At 38.0% G+C, this 15067-nt stretch overlaps 1 protein-coding gene across 6 annotated transcripts in view; it reads right to left on the bottom strand.

Moving 5' to 3' along the window:
- Positions 1-7344: 7344 nt before the first annotated feature.
- Positions 7345-15067, bottom strand: part of SNTG1 (syntrophin gamma 1) — a 510494-nt gene continuing 502771 nt past the window's right edge. For 5 of the 6 annotated variants that reach the window (XM_039525348.1, XM_039525349.1, XM_039525350.1 and 2 more), the window contains one exon: positions 7345-7871. In XM_039525348.1, coding sequence (XP_039381282.1) covers positions 7713-7871 — 159 coding nt within the window. In that variant the 3' untranslated portion in view covers positions 7345-7712. The remainder of the gene's footprint in view (positions 7872-15067) is intronic. The other variant, XM_039525353.1, reaches the window with a different exon arrangement.

The following is a 15067-nucleotide window of genomic DNA, read 5'->3' as shown; positions in this document are numbered from 1 at the left end:
AAACACATTTTTTTCTTCTCCTATCCCTCTACCATCATTCCTCTGAAACAACCCCACTTCTTTCTCACCATTCCCATAAAATGCATGATTATTGTTGTTTCTACCCCTCCCCTCTTAACATTATGGGCCGCCAGGATTTTTGTCCATGTATTTGTGTGCTGAGGTTGCACCCATGCACCATTTGGATTAGCATGACACCATCAAAAAGCCTCACCTGGCAATAGCTCAGTGGTTTGAGCATTGGCCTGCTAAACTTAGGATTATGAGTTCAATCCCTGAGAGGGCCACTTAGGGATCTGGAGCAAAAAATCAGTACTTGGTCCTGCCTAGTAAAGGCAGGGGGCTGGACTTGATGACCTTTCGGGGTCCTTTCCAGTTCTATGAGATAGGTAAATCAGTGTTACTTTGGACATTCAAGGTCCACAACCAGACTCTAAGGGCTAAGCTGTGCTAGATTGGCACAGCTGCCCTGATGAGTGATGTAAGTTATATCAACATAAGCAGTAGTGTAGACCTGCCCTAAGGTGCCAATTCAGTGGGATACAAAAGCACCTTTAACTCAAATGCTCAAAGTTAGGGTATTTACTTAAATGCCTGGCTGAATACAGTAAATCTTATGCATCTTTCACTTCTACAGGTCTAAATCCTGCTCTCGTTGAAGTCAGTGTTATATGTCCCCTTGATTTAAATGGTGCAAAATTCTATGAATTGGATTACTAGTTCACTTGGCAATCCAGTGATATAGTTAATAGCTATTAAATATGCAGAGAATCCCTGTAGCACATCTGGCAGAGTGTGCATGCATGCACAAAGCCACAGCTAAGCACCACCCTCCTTCAGTCTTTGCATGCCTTTAACTCTTATAAAAGTCTATAGGAATTTCTCTTATGAAAAAAAACAACTGCAAAACTGGGCCAAAAATACATGCATGTACTTAATAAAGTAATTCAAAACCCACAACACCATGGTGATTAGTCATCAACAGTAATGAAACAATATATGCTCATGTAGGAAATTGGGTATGGTAATCTGTGTTGGATGAAAACTTCCATCAAGTTACCTCTTCGGGTTGATAGTATTAGGCTTTCAGGAGTAGTTTATTACCCCAGCATAGTTAGATATTCTGATGGTCTCTCAGACTTGCTTATAACAATACAACACACACTGAACAACTGAACACAAAAAAATAATTTAAAAAGTATTTATTTTCTATTTTTTCTGGTATGATCCTTTACAAAAAGAAAACCAAAAAACCCCAAACAAAACAGAGATAAAATTTTATTAGAGGTACATTAATGATCTTAAACAACTATGTGACTTATGTTTGTCACACATACATAATCACAAACAGCCACAAAAACATAATTAAAATTAAATAAATAATTTGAATGGTTTCATCTTCATTTTAAAATCTTTAATATTTAGAAAATATATAGCAATTTGTTACATTTGTTCAGTCATTTCTTTCCATAAGAAATTAAAACTTATGAGATATACTGCAAATGTGCTAAGGAATAAGAATAATTCAAAAATAGCATTTTTGGAGGTGTGGGAAAGTGAGATCACTAATGATAATCAATTTACTGATTGTATATCCAGACTGTGCAACTTTTGCAATAGTCATTTCTTCAACGAATATACATATTTTACTTTAAATTTATATTCTTAGCATGTGAAGTGTTTAAAAGATAATATTTGATACCTTTATGCTTGCTTTGTGCCCAATAGATTTTTTTTTCTTAATATATATTACATAAAGCAAGTTTTTCTAGAATATCTGGCTGGGATTTTTATTTGGAAGGTGCTGAAGCTGGAAGTTGTACATATTTCTCAGAAGTGCCAACTGATTATATTATCTGAAGGAGAACGGTTAGATTATACATTGACTCAGTCTATTTTTATCTAGATTATGGTTCAGTGAAGTTCTGTAATAATATACAGAATCCAAATATTCCCTTGAGCAAAAGGTGATTGAGTTGAGTGGTTGCTAGCATTTGCCACCAATTACAGCACTATAATGCAGATAGCACAGTATTTTCCAATGCTCTCAATAGAAGACAACTGCCACATCTCAGGTACCACTGCTAGAAAATGGTGACTTTTTAATGGAAACTTGTACACAGAATTTAGTTGACACTATAGGCCTTGATTCAGGAACACACTTACCAGTATGCTTAAGACCACTCCGACTCAGGGAAGCTCTTATGCACATACTTGGCTTTAGTCGCTTTAATCTTAAAGTTAATCACATGCTTAAGCACCCTCCCAGAACAGGGATGCTTTTCTGAATCAGGACCGTACTCCTTATTAAGGACAAATACTATCCCCTCCTCCACAGATACAGCGAGTTCAGTATAGTTCTTCCGCATGACAGGGATAGGAGCTTAGAAGGCCGCATAGGGGCTCTGCATGCATGCAGTGGTTCTGGGTGGGGTAAGTTTGTAGCAGGGCAATGGCTGGGTAGAGCAGTATTACTCATTGCTCCTCAGATTTTTCACCTTGTGTAAAAGGAAAGGGGCCCATATTAGGCTCAAGCATTGGCTGTATTGGGATTCCACCACCACTCTGCAACTCTAAGCCAGTGAACTGTACAATATAATGTACAGTGATCACTATTAATACATCAGCATTTGCCAAATGGTTGCATGGAGTCAGCACACAGTTGCCCGAATTATTTCATATTTTCAGCAAAGGAAAAGTTATGGTATCATAGATACCATTGTATGGTAAGTGATGGATGCTGCCTTTATAATGGCATCCACTGTACATTCACATGATCTTATGCCTGTTTGTCATTTTGTTGGACACAAGATACATCTTAAGGCATTGAAGGAATTAACATAATTTGTTTAAAACTATACACTGTAGACAGCCAGGGTATGTCAACAGTGCAATCAGGTGGTGTGAAGGCAGCATGTATAGACATACCTGAGCCAGCTTTGCTCTAGCTACAGAGGTAGCAGCATGAGTAACCATAGAAGTGAAGACAAGGCAGCATGGTGGTAGCTGCTTGAGTACATTCCCAGGGGATCTGGGTGGGTGGGGTTAGGCTATGCAGCCTCCCATGTGATTTGGCTTCACTGCTATTGTTATTCAAGCTAGCTTTGTTATAGCTAGATCAAAGCCAGCTCGGGTATGTCTACTCATGCCATCATTATACCATCTGATTGCAAGGTGACATACCCTTAGTCAAGGGTGCTGACACTTTTGTTCTGATCACAGTGAAGCCAAAGGGATTTTGACATTTATTTCATTGGGAGCAGAATCGGGCATTAAGGCCCCAATCCTGCAAAGTCTCACTCACATATTTAACTTTATGCACTGTGAGAAGTCCTATTGATGTCAAGTTAAGCATGTGTAAGTCAGGGCCTAATTTGGTGATAAAGTTTTTTGGCGTCTAACTCTAAATGATATAGATACAGTATATTATTATTTTACACAATGAGGCTCACCATATTCCTAAGAATTCTCGTTTCAGTAGTCCAAATTGGAAGCTAGGGGCTGGGTTTTCAAAGTACTGAGCACCCATAGTTGGGGCCCTATTTTCAAAAGATCTCAGCTGAGTGCTAAATTCTTTCAAAAATCTGGTCCTATATTTGTAAATAAATTTAGGAAAGTGAAACATATAATTTCTTCGCTTGCGAAGTCCAGAACATTGTATCATCAGAAACTACAACACTTTTATAACAGAATTACATCTATGCTATACCCCTGAAACATACCAGGCTATGGTTAACTCTTGTTCAGTTCAATCTAAAATTTTCCATCATGACTCAAATCAAGGATTTTAACCTACAATTAACAGTTGTATATCTTATAAGATAACAGTAGACAAGGTACATTTTGTGTAAAGAAATATTTTGATCAAACTAATTCCAAGGGTCAATGCCATAGATAGTACAACTCACATATTATTCCAAGAGTTTGGTTTTTTGTTTGTTTTGGTAACAGAAAGGTTGGTATTTAATTGTAACACAGCCTTTTCCCAAAAAATGATAGTTTCATTAGTTGTATACAGTTTTTACAGTTGCTTGGATGCTCAGAATTATAAACATTTTAATACATCCAATGATTTGAGTGTAATATTTCCTGTATTAATACTACTGTACATACATTTTGCCATTGGACACGTGTGCATGAAGTGATTAGTGATTAAAATGGGAGACTCATAAATGTATCCAAGTAAATGGCCCTTAAACACTTTTATAATATATTTCACATTTCTCATTACTTTTATAGGCTCTGTAATATGTACTTTAAAATTTGCCTCCCTGGGTCCCAATGTTGACTTTCCAATTACCAGTTACCTCTCTCTAGGATGAACAACCTGGAAGGCATATCTGTTGCTGAATAAATTGGGAAAAGATTTATTTCCGTGACACTAGTATGCAATGGTGGGGTAGCCATGTCAATCCCAGGACACTAGAGAGACAAGGTGAGTGATGTAATCTCTCTTTCATTGGACCAACTTCTCCCAATAAAGAATATTACCCCACTCACCTTCTGTCATTAGTATGCAAGTCATTCCTGTATTTGTATACCAAGACAGAAATGCAGCCAGTGCTAATTTTATGACATCTGTTTCAGCTTTTTTAAATAAAAAATACTGATGAATCCCATAAGTCAGTTTAGATCTTCCAAAACAAGGAAAAATCCTGATTTCCAATTTTCAGTGCAGCATCTGTTAAATATTCTATGCTTGTTACATGTGCAAAATTCCCACTGGTGATAATGGCAGTTCTATATACAGATTATGTAACAAATCTCCAGCGTAGATTGGAAGGGGGCATTTTGCCTCAAATATTTTACTGATCCTTTTCAGCACTGTGCAGAAGGTGTTTGATTTCAAATCACATTCTGCCACATGAAACTCTTCAAATCTTAGTGCTTTCACATGGAATGCTATCAGTTATGTTTCATATATGGTGCTATATTCAGAGTTTTATATGAATTTAAAGAAAACCTCGTAAATTGTGTTGGGCCAAATTCTGCTCTCAGTTCAGTAGTGGAGTCCTGTGTATAATGTGTACTGGTGTAAACTGAGGACAGATTTTAGCACAATATTTGTTGATTGGTTTTTAGTTCTGGTACCACCAACAATCTATTTATCTAGGTATTTATTTACACCACCACTGCAATATCTGAGAGCCAGAATAATGATTTTTTAAAAAGGGGGCAGATTTGGGAACAGAGAGGCAGTAAAATTATTCTTAAAATAAAACTGGTCTCCTGTTTTTTAAATTGTCATTTTTGCATTCTAATTTTTCCACTTGATGCTTTCTTGACAGGAAAAGAGGCCCAATTACTATGCTTAACCCCTGAGACGGTGACAGTTTCAGATTCAAAACATCTGCAGTTCATATTATCTAAGGGTCAAATCCTGGGTCTCACTGAAGTCCATAAGAATTGTTCATAGGTTTCAATGAGGACAGAGTTTGTCCTTCAATGTATTGAGTATTTATACACACACAACAGTTGTTATTAAAAATCATTGTTTGCCAACAGTTACTACACAAGTAGCTGAGATACGACAGTAGGGTAGTTAGTATGAGAAATAACCATGCTAACTATGTAAAATGTGCTGGCAATTTTTTTAATGGGGCAATCACTGTAACTGTACTTAATGTTCCTGGGAGTCAGGCAGCTACTGTGAGTCTCATGTGCAGACTTTCAAAAAAGGTGGGTTCCCTCTTATGCGGGTAAAGCCAAGTGCTGGTGATAAAAATCACGCAGAGAGAGAGAAGCAAGCAATCAGATATGTCCCCAAAATTCATTTTGAATTGTACCCCTTCTGAAAAAAACAAGTTCCTCTAAATTTATATTGGAATATAAAATAATTATACATTACCTGGAACATTTATAAATTTAACCTGTCTGGCACATAAGGCAGAGCTATAAAAAATGTGTCCATAACCCTCACGCGATATGTACGTTGGTAGCTGATAGAACGCATGGAGGATTTAGACCCTGATCCTGCAATTTCTGACACATGGATGGATCCCAGCATATCTGCAAGGGTCTGCCCATACATTTTAAATTGAAGGACTGGGACCTAAATGTAGAATTGTTACTTTATAGTCATACTAAAATATTTAAGTTTTTTTATTTTTAACTGGCTGAATCCTTTTGCAAACTTGGGAACTTTTCCTTTTCCTCCCCCAAATGCCACCCAAACATATTCCAGAAACAACAAGAAACAACAGAATAATGATTAGTATTTAAAACATTATACACACGCTACAGGTGCAGCAGGCTATTTTTTTTTTGCAATAAAATTCATGTGTTACTGTAGGTGTATAAATATTTGATTCTTTTGAGTTATGTGGTCATGTTTTAAAAAAACCCCTCAATTTACTAGGTTTCAGCTACATCACAATAATATTCCCAACATTTGACCATGTTCATACATCTGCTAGTTCAAAATTAAAGTCAGTTGCAAAAATGGTATTCAAGTAATGTATCTTTGGATGCATGGAGAGTAGTTCCAAATTTACTCCTCGAGCTTTACATTCATCATGAAATGAGGCTCTTAGAATACTATGTACAATATGTAGTCCTGGATTATGTCATATTTTAAATACAGAAAGCTATTGTGTATTATGTCAATTATTCTAGCTTTGCAGTTTATTTAATTTGTTCCATCTTAAACTAAATAAATACATAAATAAAAAGGAATAATGTCATTTACTTGGTAAGAATTCAAGGTATGGAATCATTTTTCTAGTGTTACTGCTAGTGCCTGTTTTATTAAGAGCCTGAGTGGAACAGAGTTCTTGCCTCCTTGCTTGTGATATGAAATCAACATTACATACTGAAACAATGTGTTAGATGTACAATGTCTGAAACAAAATTCAATACTAAGGTTTTGTATACAAATACCCTTAGATTACAAGACCTCCTTCTCTTTAAAACAGGAGAATGAACAAAGCAACCATTGTACCAGATCTGTCATCACTTGTACTTAATTTATAATTGAAATCAAATTCATATCCCACCTATTTTGACTTGAAGAGGGTCCCGTGTCTGTAAAAGTTTCTCCACTATATTTGTCTTTATGTGCTAGACCAATATGGCTATAACTTTATCATTACAATTAGAACAGAATGACAACAAAATAAACAACAATAGCATGTTTCCATATAGGAAAACAGTATGAATTTACAAGAGTGTGTAAAGTGCTTTCTTCTTTGAGGAGATACTTACACAAATGCCCTTTCATGCTTATCTCCTTGTTGTCACAAACGATATGCCTCTTGCTTGCTGATGTGTCATTTATACTATTATGCTATTGCCCTATGTTTATACTCAGAGCTTTGTATGTTGTCATATAAAAACATCTGAAAACAAGTAAATGACAATTCTAATTGTGTATTATTACAGACAGCTGAAAATTTTATTAAATACTTAAGTGCTTCACTGTGTCATTTGTTTTCCTTTTGCCTCCAGTGTTGCTTAAAGCACTATGTAAGTACAAATAGATCATACTAAAAGCATATCCATCCTATTCCAGGGTTTCAGCTAGGATTATTTACTGGAGTTGCAGAACAGAGATGAATGTATGATCCCATGTGACCATTTTTCTGCTGAAACTGCAGCATGGCTTGCCTTTTGGATTGGTTTCCATGTTCGCAGTTCCCCAAAGGTCTAAATTTGATGAATATTTATACATTGTTATGTACCGTTGTTAAGTGGCAGTGCTGAAATGCAAGTTGTCAAGTAGTATACTTTGATTTGCCAGTACCAGAAGTTGTGGCAACAGCAGATGTGGCGGCTTGACTGCCTACATACAATGGGTCCAAACAAGCCACTTTGGCAGCGAAGAATGAGTGGATGCAGTGAAGGACTGCAAACAGATTGGAAAATTCCAACTCCTGAAAGTGAAAGCAAAGAGATTAAACATAAGAGACAAAACAATACATCACAAAGTCATCCCCATTACTGAGCTTACATAAGTGGTCTTAATTGTATGACACAAGGTTACTAACATGGCTGGCTTTCTTTTTCATGGTGGGAAGTTGAACACTGAATGTGCTCCATGCATGAAAGAATTGTGCATTGTGGCAAATATGTTGAATTTCTGAGTTGAATACATTCAAAATTCCCACTGAAATGTAAAGATCCATCTATTTCAATGTAAACAAAAGGCGAAAAAGAGAACACTTTGATGGCTGCTTCTTTTTTCCATGTTGCCAAGCAATATATAGGGTCCATTTATTCTGTCACTCTGGACGGTATTTCTAGGGTCCTAGAATAGATTTTTTTTAAGAATGCTGAGAATATTGTAGAGTCAACAAAAATTGCCAGATCCCCCAAAGTGACCACATGTCATATTTTTAAAGACTGTAATTTTCTCCTGTCCCTGACATTGAGGTTTTTATCTAGAGTTTTTTGCCTTGAGTAATTCAATGAAATATTTACAACCTTGTGCAAAATGTAACAGCCTGAAAGTAGAAACCCCAGCTGGGGGATTGTGCAGTGATGTAATAAAGGGGTGGGTCTTCATTAATCTCTGTAAAAATCTGAGCAGGTATCTTCTGACCATGCTCAGAAGTGAATTTTTAATTGCTCCAGAGTTCTTTCTCAACTCCCCAAACCACTAATTCTCAATTGCAATGACTAAGTTCATGCCAAGTTTCACACATCTGCCATCTGTGCTTTATTTAAAAAAAAAATCTGTTTAGAATGTTTTTTGTTTTTAAACATTGGGAGAAGTGAATTTTCACCACTCTGCCAGGGATTTTACTCTAATTTTCCAACAAAAAAATATTTTCAGACGGAACCCAAGAATGGAAATTCAGAAAGCTCTGAGCATGAGAAAACAGGGTGTTGTCATTGAAGCTGCTTTGCAACATGAACCAACACTCACTATAATAAAGTAGTGTTCCATTTCTTTTTCTACCCCTCCTTCTGCAAGTACAATTAAATTATACCTAAAACTTAAGAACAGAAACCAATACTGCACTGGAACCTATATTGATACTAGGTATTATGAGTACAAAGCACATCGTTTTCCCTTGTTTTTCTCAACAGACTAAGATTTAATTTAAGTTAATATGTAATTAGATATTAAATCTAATATTATAGTCTGAGGATTTTTCAAGTCAATTCAATAACCTTACTAGCTGAATGTTCTTATACACTTCATAATTATCATTACTGGACATTAAATTTTCAGTGCATTAGCGTAAATATTATCAGTTAGCACAGGTGTTTCGGTAATTGCAACACACTGGAAAGATTCATTGTTCATGGACCTCAAATAGGTACCTGTGAGGTTCATTGCGAACTTGTAAATAACTCAGAAGTTTCACCACAAAAAGAAAACCACCTCCACGAGAGGCATACAGCTCTTACTGGTGATACTTTTGTGGTGATGTGCAAGTGAAGACACGTTCTTCCTGTTTACATAGCTTTTAGCCTCCTGAGGATACCCCACAATGCTAGGTGACTGCTCTAGCCAGCAGCTCTGCTGCTCTGTTGCCAGGTAAACAGACATCCACTCTCCCCCTGTAAAGCCCCAGGAACTTTGAAACTCCTTCCTATTTTCTTGGCAAGTGCTCACTTATCTGGCCAGGTGACAATGCCTGCTCCACGGAGCAAATGATCCCCTGCTTGGAGCAATGCTGAGCTACGGGAGCATGTCCGTGTTTGGGGAGAGGAGGCTGTGCAGGGACCAGTTGCCCCGCCATCACCTCCCCACCCCTTCCCATAAGACCCATCATTAAACTGGAGAGACCTGCACTGTGGGATAGCTGCAGGGGCGGCTCTAGGGATTTTGCCGCCCCAAGCACGGCAGGCAGGCTGCCTTTGGTGGCTTGCCTGCAGAGGATCCGAAGCTGCGGGACAGCGGACCCTCAGCAGGCAGGCTGCCAAAGGCAGCCTGCCTGCTGCCCTCGCAGTGACCAGCAGAGTGCCCCCCGCGGCTTGCCGCCCCAAGCACGCGCTGGGGCCTGGAGCCGCCCCTGGATAGCTGCCCTGGAGTGCTCCTCTCATCCTTGGTGGAAGTGCTGCTAATATAAACACTCTCTGACGCCTGAGGAATTGAGTACACAAACTAGTTCTTTACTTATACATGTGCCCTATCCCTGGTGAAACTTACAGCGCAAAACTCTGCAAGTGTAGACATACCTAAAGAATCAGTGACTAATTGCCAGGTAAGTGCATTTGCAACTTTACGTGAACGAGCACTAGGTACTTACATTGATCACATAGACTAACCCTGATGAGTATTGCTCTAAGAATGCCCCACAGGATATAATAATTACTTATCCCTTTAAATAAAATGTAACTAGATCTGAGTTACTGTATTGACTAATTTTAATCTGCTAATAATTCACAGATCACAACATATAAAAGCTAATAGCAGTTACGTTGCTTACTGTGGAGAGAAGGGCAGAATTACTGGGCAGAATACAATAAAACACTAACACTTGATTTCAAAAATATTAAATAGGTGGAAAGGCTAGGACTTGAGGCTTGTTCTTACTTAAAAAAATATTTTGTGATAATCCAGGGAAACCTTTTTTAGATTACAAAAGGGATTGGTAAAAGTGACAGATAATATTTTCCCAATGGGGAAGTGTTCACCCAATAGTCAATGTGAACTAAAATGAGAAAACTACAGAACCTGGGCTGAACTGTTTAACAAGAATAATGTGAAAAAATCTGCAGGGAAGGCAACTAAAGCACAGTTCAAGAGACACATACTGGTACTCTGGTTTCTGGGGAAAGAGAGAATTGGGGAGTATAGCAAAGAACTGGAAGGTGATGTTGAAAGTAATGAAAAATGTTCAATTATAGTGGGGACCAGATGGATTTTTCTTGTTTTTTATACTTCTTTCATATAAGGCGCTGCTGTGATTTTAGAAATACACCTCAGAACAAGTTACGATACAGAATCCTGCATAATGCGCTCAAAAGATATAAGTGGTTCTACAAAGTTGATAGTAATCTATTAAAACATTTCTATATGCTAGAAAAAACAACATTAGAAATGTTTTGTGAATGAAGTATATACAGTTCAGTCACCAAAAGCATAAGAGGGCTAATTTTTTAAAAGATCCAAGTATCTTTAATAATGTACCATTTTATGCTTACAGAAGCAAGTCCCCTATATATAGCTTTGAGGTATGAACTGCACCATTCTTATCAATGGGTACTAACTCAGATATAAAGAACAATAGTTCAAAAGGTAAACATTGTTAACTGTTTCACTGTTCAACAAAGCATGTAAAAAAGGAGAGAAAGTATCATCTTATGATGATCTACAACAGCATTTATAGAGATACAAAGAGAAAATTAATAGATGAAGACCTATGGGATTTTCAAAACAACCCAAGTGACTTAGGTGCACAACTCCCATTGAGTTTCTATGGGATTTGTGCCCATAAGTCAATTAAGGGCCATTGAAAACTCCACATTTAAACCCCTGAAGGAAAAAGAAAAACGTACATGAGGGACATATCAACATGCAGCTACCTGGCAGTGATTTCCTACTTAGGGTTGAATTTTAAAATGTGCTTAAAATGGGACAAAATGTTTTTTTTTTTAAAAGGAGGTTGTCGATTGGTGTGAAATGTCATACAGGATTAGTTTTTATGTCCTATGTAGTGTTTGTTTGTTTTATCTTAATAATGTATTAATAAGAAGTCTTTGAATTTTGACTCTGGATGAATTTTTTGCTTGACAATTCTTTTCATTGGTGACGAAAAGCTCTTTAAAAGTTTGTTTATCTACACAAAACTTGGTAAAGATGTGTATTCTCAATAGATGTAGTACAATGGGCAGTTTTTGTTTGTTTAAACATTAGGGTCATCTTTATCTATTATTCACATTGTAATTGAAGATGTATGCACTGTGCACACAAACCTGATTGATCAGTGCTGAAGGCACACAAACGTGACTGGTGAGAGGCATAGATTCATGCAAGCCTCACTGATGGAAACAGGAACAAATAAAAACTTCTCTATCAGGAGCTATATTTTGCTGACTGATCCTGTCCTAAGAGAGAAGAATTGATATGCAGCTGCTGCCAGATGAAAGTCACCTAACAGTACTTGTCCATCCACAATTACACACCTTACTGTTACCATAACTACTGCTCAACACAGACTGAGCACCTCAACCTTAACTTTACCGTCCTACAGATGCCAGCCTTCCATTTATCCCTCTACTAAATGACCTTTTCCCAACACAACCAACTACTACACCAAACATCCATCACTTCTATGGAAGGGGAAAATCTAATTTGGTAACAAGGTGTGTGCAAAAGAGTGAAAGCAGAACAGAAATTACACAGAAGTTGCACAACAAACAAAGTAATTGGGATAACTCTCAGAGTAAATATATCAGAGGGGTAGCCGTGTTAGTCTGGATCTGTAAAAGCAGCAAAGAGTCCTGTGGCACCTTATAGACTAACAAACATATTGGAGCATGAGCTTTCGTGGGTGAATACCCACTTCATCGGAATATACACTGACAGGGCCAAGTAAAAGAGAAGACAACACTTGTCTCAAGTGTGTAAATGTATATTTATGGACTGAAGAATCTGTTATTTTATGAATATTAATGACATGGTCAATAAACCTCTTCTTTCAAACACATAGAAAGAGGTCTTGTGTAGGTTGATTTGTTTTCTAAAATCTGATTTCAGTCTCTCTCTCTCTCTAAAAAACTAGCATTATATAAAGAGAATGATGCACAAAATTGTTTTACTTTGAATTTGATTATTTTTAGGCATCAATGGAGAAGACGACAGCACTGACTAGTAGCCAAATTTTTGGAGAATACCACCGTGGAGGACCAGGTTAAATACTATGCTCAATGGCACCTTACATGCTATAAGAAGTGTGCCCATAAACTCATCTGGCAAGGTTGGAGAGGAATTGTGTCAAGCACCAGGAAAAAGATGAAGATTCCAGGACAAGTGCCAGCTGTGGGTGAGATTCACCTTATACTAGGTCCCATGGTATGTTTCAAGAGGAACACCTGCTTCTTCTGCCAGAAGCTCAAAGGCATCAATTAAGCACAGTTTCAAGACAGGTGAGAAACTGTAGGAAGCAGTCACTCTTAATGAGAATGTTGCATGAAAAGTAAAGTTAAGTGGGTGCATTGACCCAAAAGATGCCCACACATATGACCCAGCATATCACATCAAGTGCTGTACCAAGACTGTGCATAATGTATTGCATGAAAAGGTAAAAGGAACAGAAACAAATACTGATTTTACTACCACAAACTGTGTGACTCAGCTGGAGTCAAGGCTCTAATGGATGGGAAAGCGGTGGCACTGGCTGATGTAGAGGCTAAGTACAGAGAAATAGCTTCTTTGAATGGAATTGAAGAGGAACAAAATGTGAGGCCGGACTCAGACCACAGCTGCCTCCCAGTAGTTCACCTGAACTAATGCAGTAGGATGCCAATGAAGCTCTAACTTGCAAAGGCCACCTGGCCACAAAGCTCCTGACTTGGGGGAAAGTCCAGCTCCACCAATTTGCTGGGATGCTCTACTTAAACCAGAAAGAGGGACAGGAAGATGCCGAAGCAACTAGGTGAATCCTTGGCTGACTGTTACTACAGACCCTGCCTACCTGCCCGACTCCTGAGCCTTTCTGCAGGGACTGGGGTTTGGTCAGTCATGCCTAATAATTAGAGTCAGGTGCCTGGAACCAGTCAGGGCTAGGGCTGGGGTCAGAGTCAGGTGCCAAGCTGAAGGTCAAAGATAGAGTCTGGTGCCAAGTCAGGAGTCAAAGCCAGAGTCAGTGGTACAGCGTAGGAGCAGGGACTTGGAGTGAGGCAGGAAAGCAGAAACCAGGAACAGATTGGGGTCTGGAATAAGGAGGACAGAAACAGGAATATAGGCCTGTAACTGGACAATTTTATCAATAGTTATTATTATGTATACAGAATATGTATAATGTATTGTCTGTTGGTCTATTAAATAAATAAATAAATAAATGTTTTTATCCTGATTAAAAAAAAAATTGTTATGAAACTTTCACAGCCTAGTGCTCCCCTTGGAATTTCTTCATGCCCCCCTAGGGCATGCCCCCCCATGGTCTATAGTATACAGCTTATTTTTACCCTACCAGTAAGGCAGGCATAGGTATATTCCCCATCTGAATGTTGACTGATGTGAAGTTCTGTACTAACATTATACATTTGTGCTTTTACTTTACAGTGCACAAATGTAAGGTACATATTATTTACTCAGTATATGTTAAAAGTAAACCTCAGAAAACCATATCAGAATTTTCTCCATTGTATTAGTTCATTATTTCTTTACCGAACTGAATTCAAAGGAGAAATGCAATGTCTTTTGAGGTTACTGCAGCCCAGTGACTGCATTAACACCCAGGAAGCTCTCGCAATGGAGAACAGGGACACTAAGGAGCCACCTGTGCATGCACACCCACAAATTTGTAACTTAGAGGGAGGAGTAAGCCTCACCCTTGTTCCTCTTTCTTGTTTCATCTCCTGATTTTCAGGCAATGGAGAAAGTAAAGAGAATCCTGTGCTTTATAATTTCCCAAGCTGACAGCTCTATTTTGTAGCTCTTGTTCAGGAAAATCCTATTTAGCTGCTTGCATCTGTGCAGTCTCTCCAGCTGAGTGACAGCTGGGAAATAGCCACTAGGAATCGGAGCCCCTGGAGGGTATCTGTGATTAATGTTGCCCTTGAGTGGGTTTCTCATCAGGAGACACTTAGGCTTTGCTTTGCCACCCCTCAAGGGCAGGTGGCTTCTTCTAGGCAAGGCTCCATGAATACTCCAGTATTTGACCTATTAATGGACTGATTATTCAGAGTAAAATTGCTCAGGACTATCAAGAAACAACTAACAAACTGGCCAAGAAAAAGCTACAGTACAGAGGCACTAAATAAAAGTAAGCCATATTTGCATGATATTTGTGCAGAGTAATGTAAATGTTAAAATGTATGTTAAATGATTTTTCCAGGTGAAAAGAAGTACACCTGCTAAAGCTGTAACTAAATCTATAGCACATGGTGATGTGCACCTCAAAGCATGCTATTTTGCATTTTGTTAAGTCAGGCATGAAATACACTATAA

This window comes from Mauremys reevesii, linkage group 2, assembly GCF_016161935.1.
Source record: "Mauremys reevesii isolate NIE-2019 linkage group 2, ASM1616193v1, whole genome shotgun sequence".
Lineage (NCBI taxonomy): Eukaryota > Metazoa > Chordata > Testudines > Geoemydidae > Mauremys > Mauremys reevesii.
This window is presented reverse-complemented; position numbering and strand designations above follow the sequence as displayed.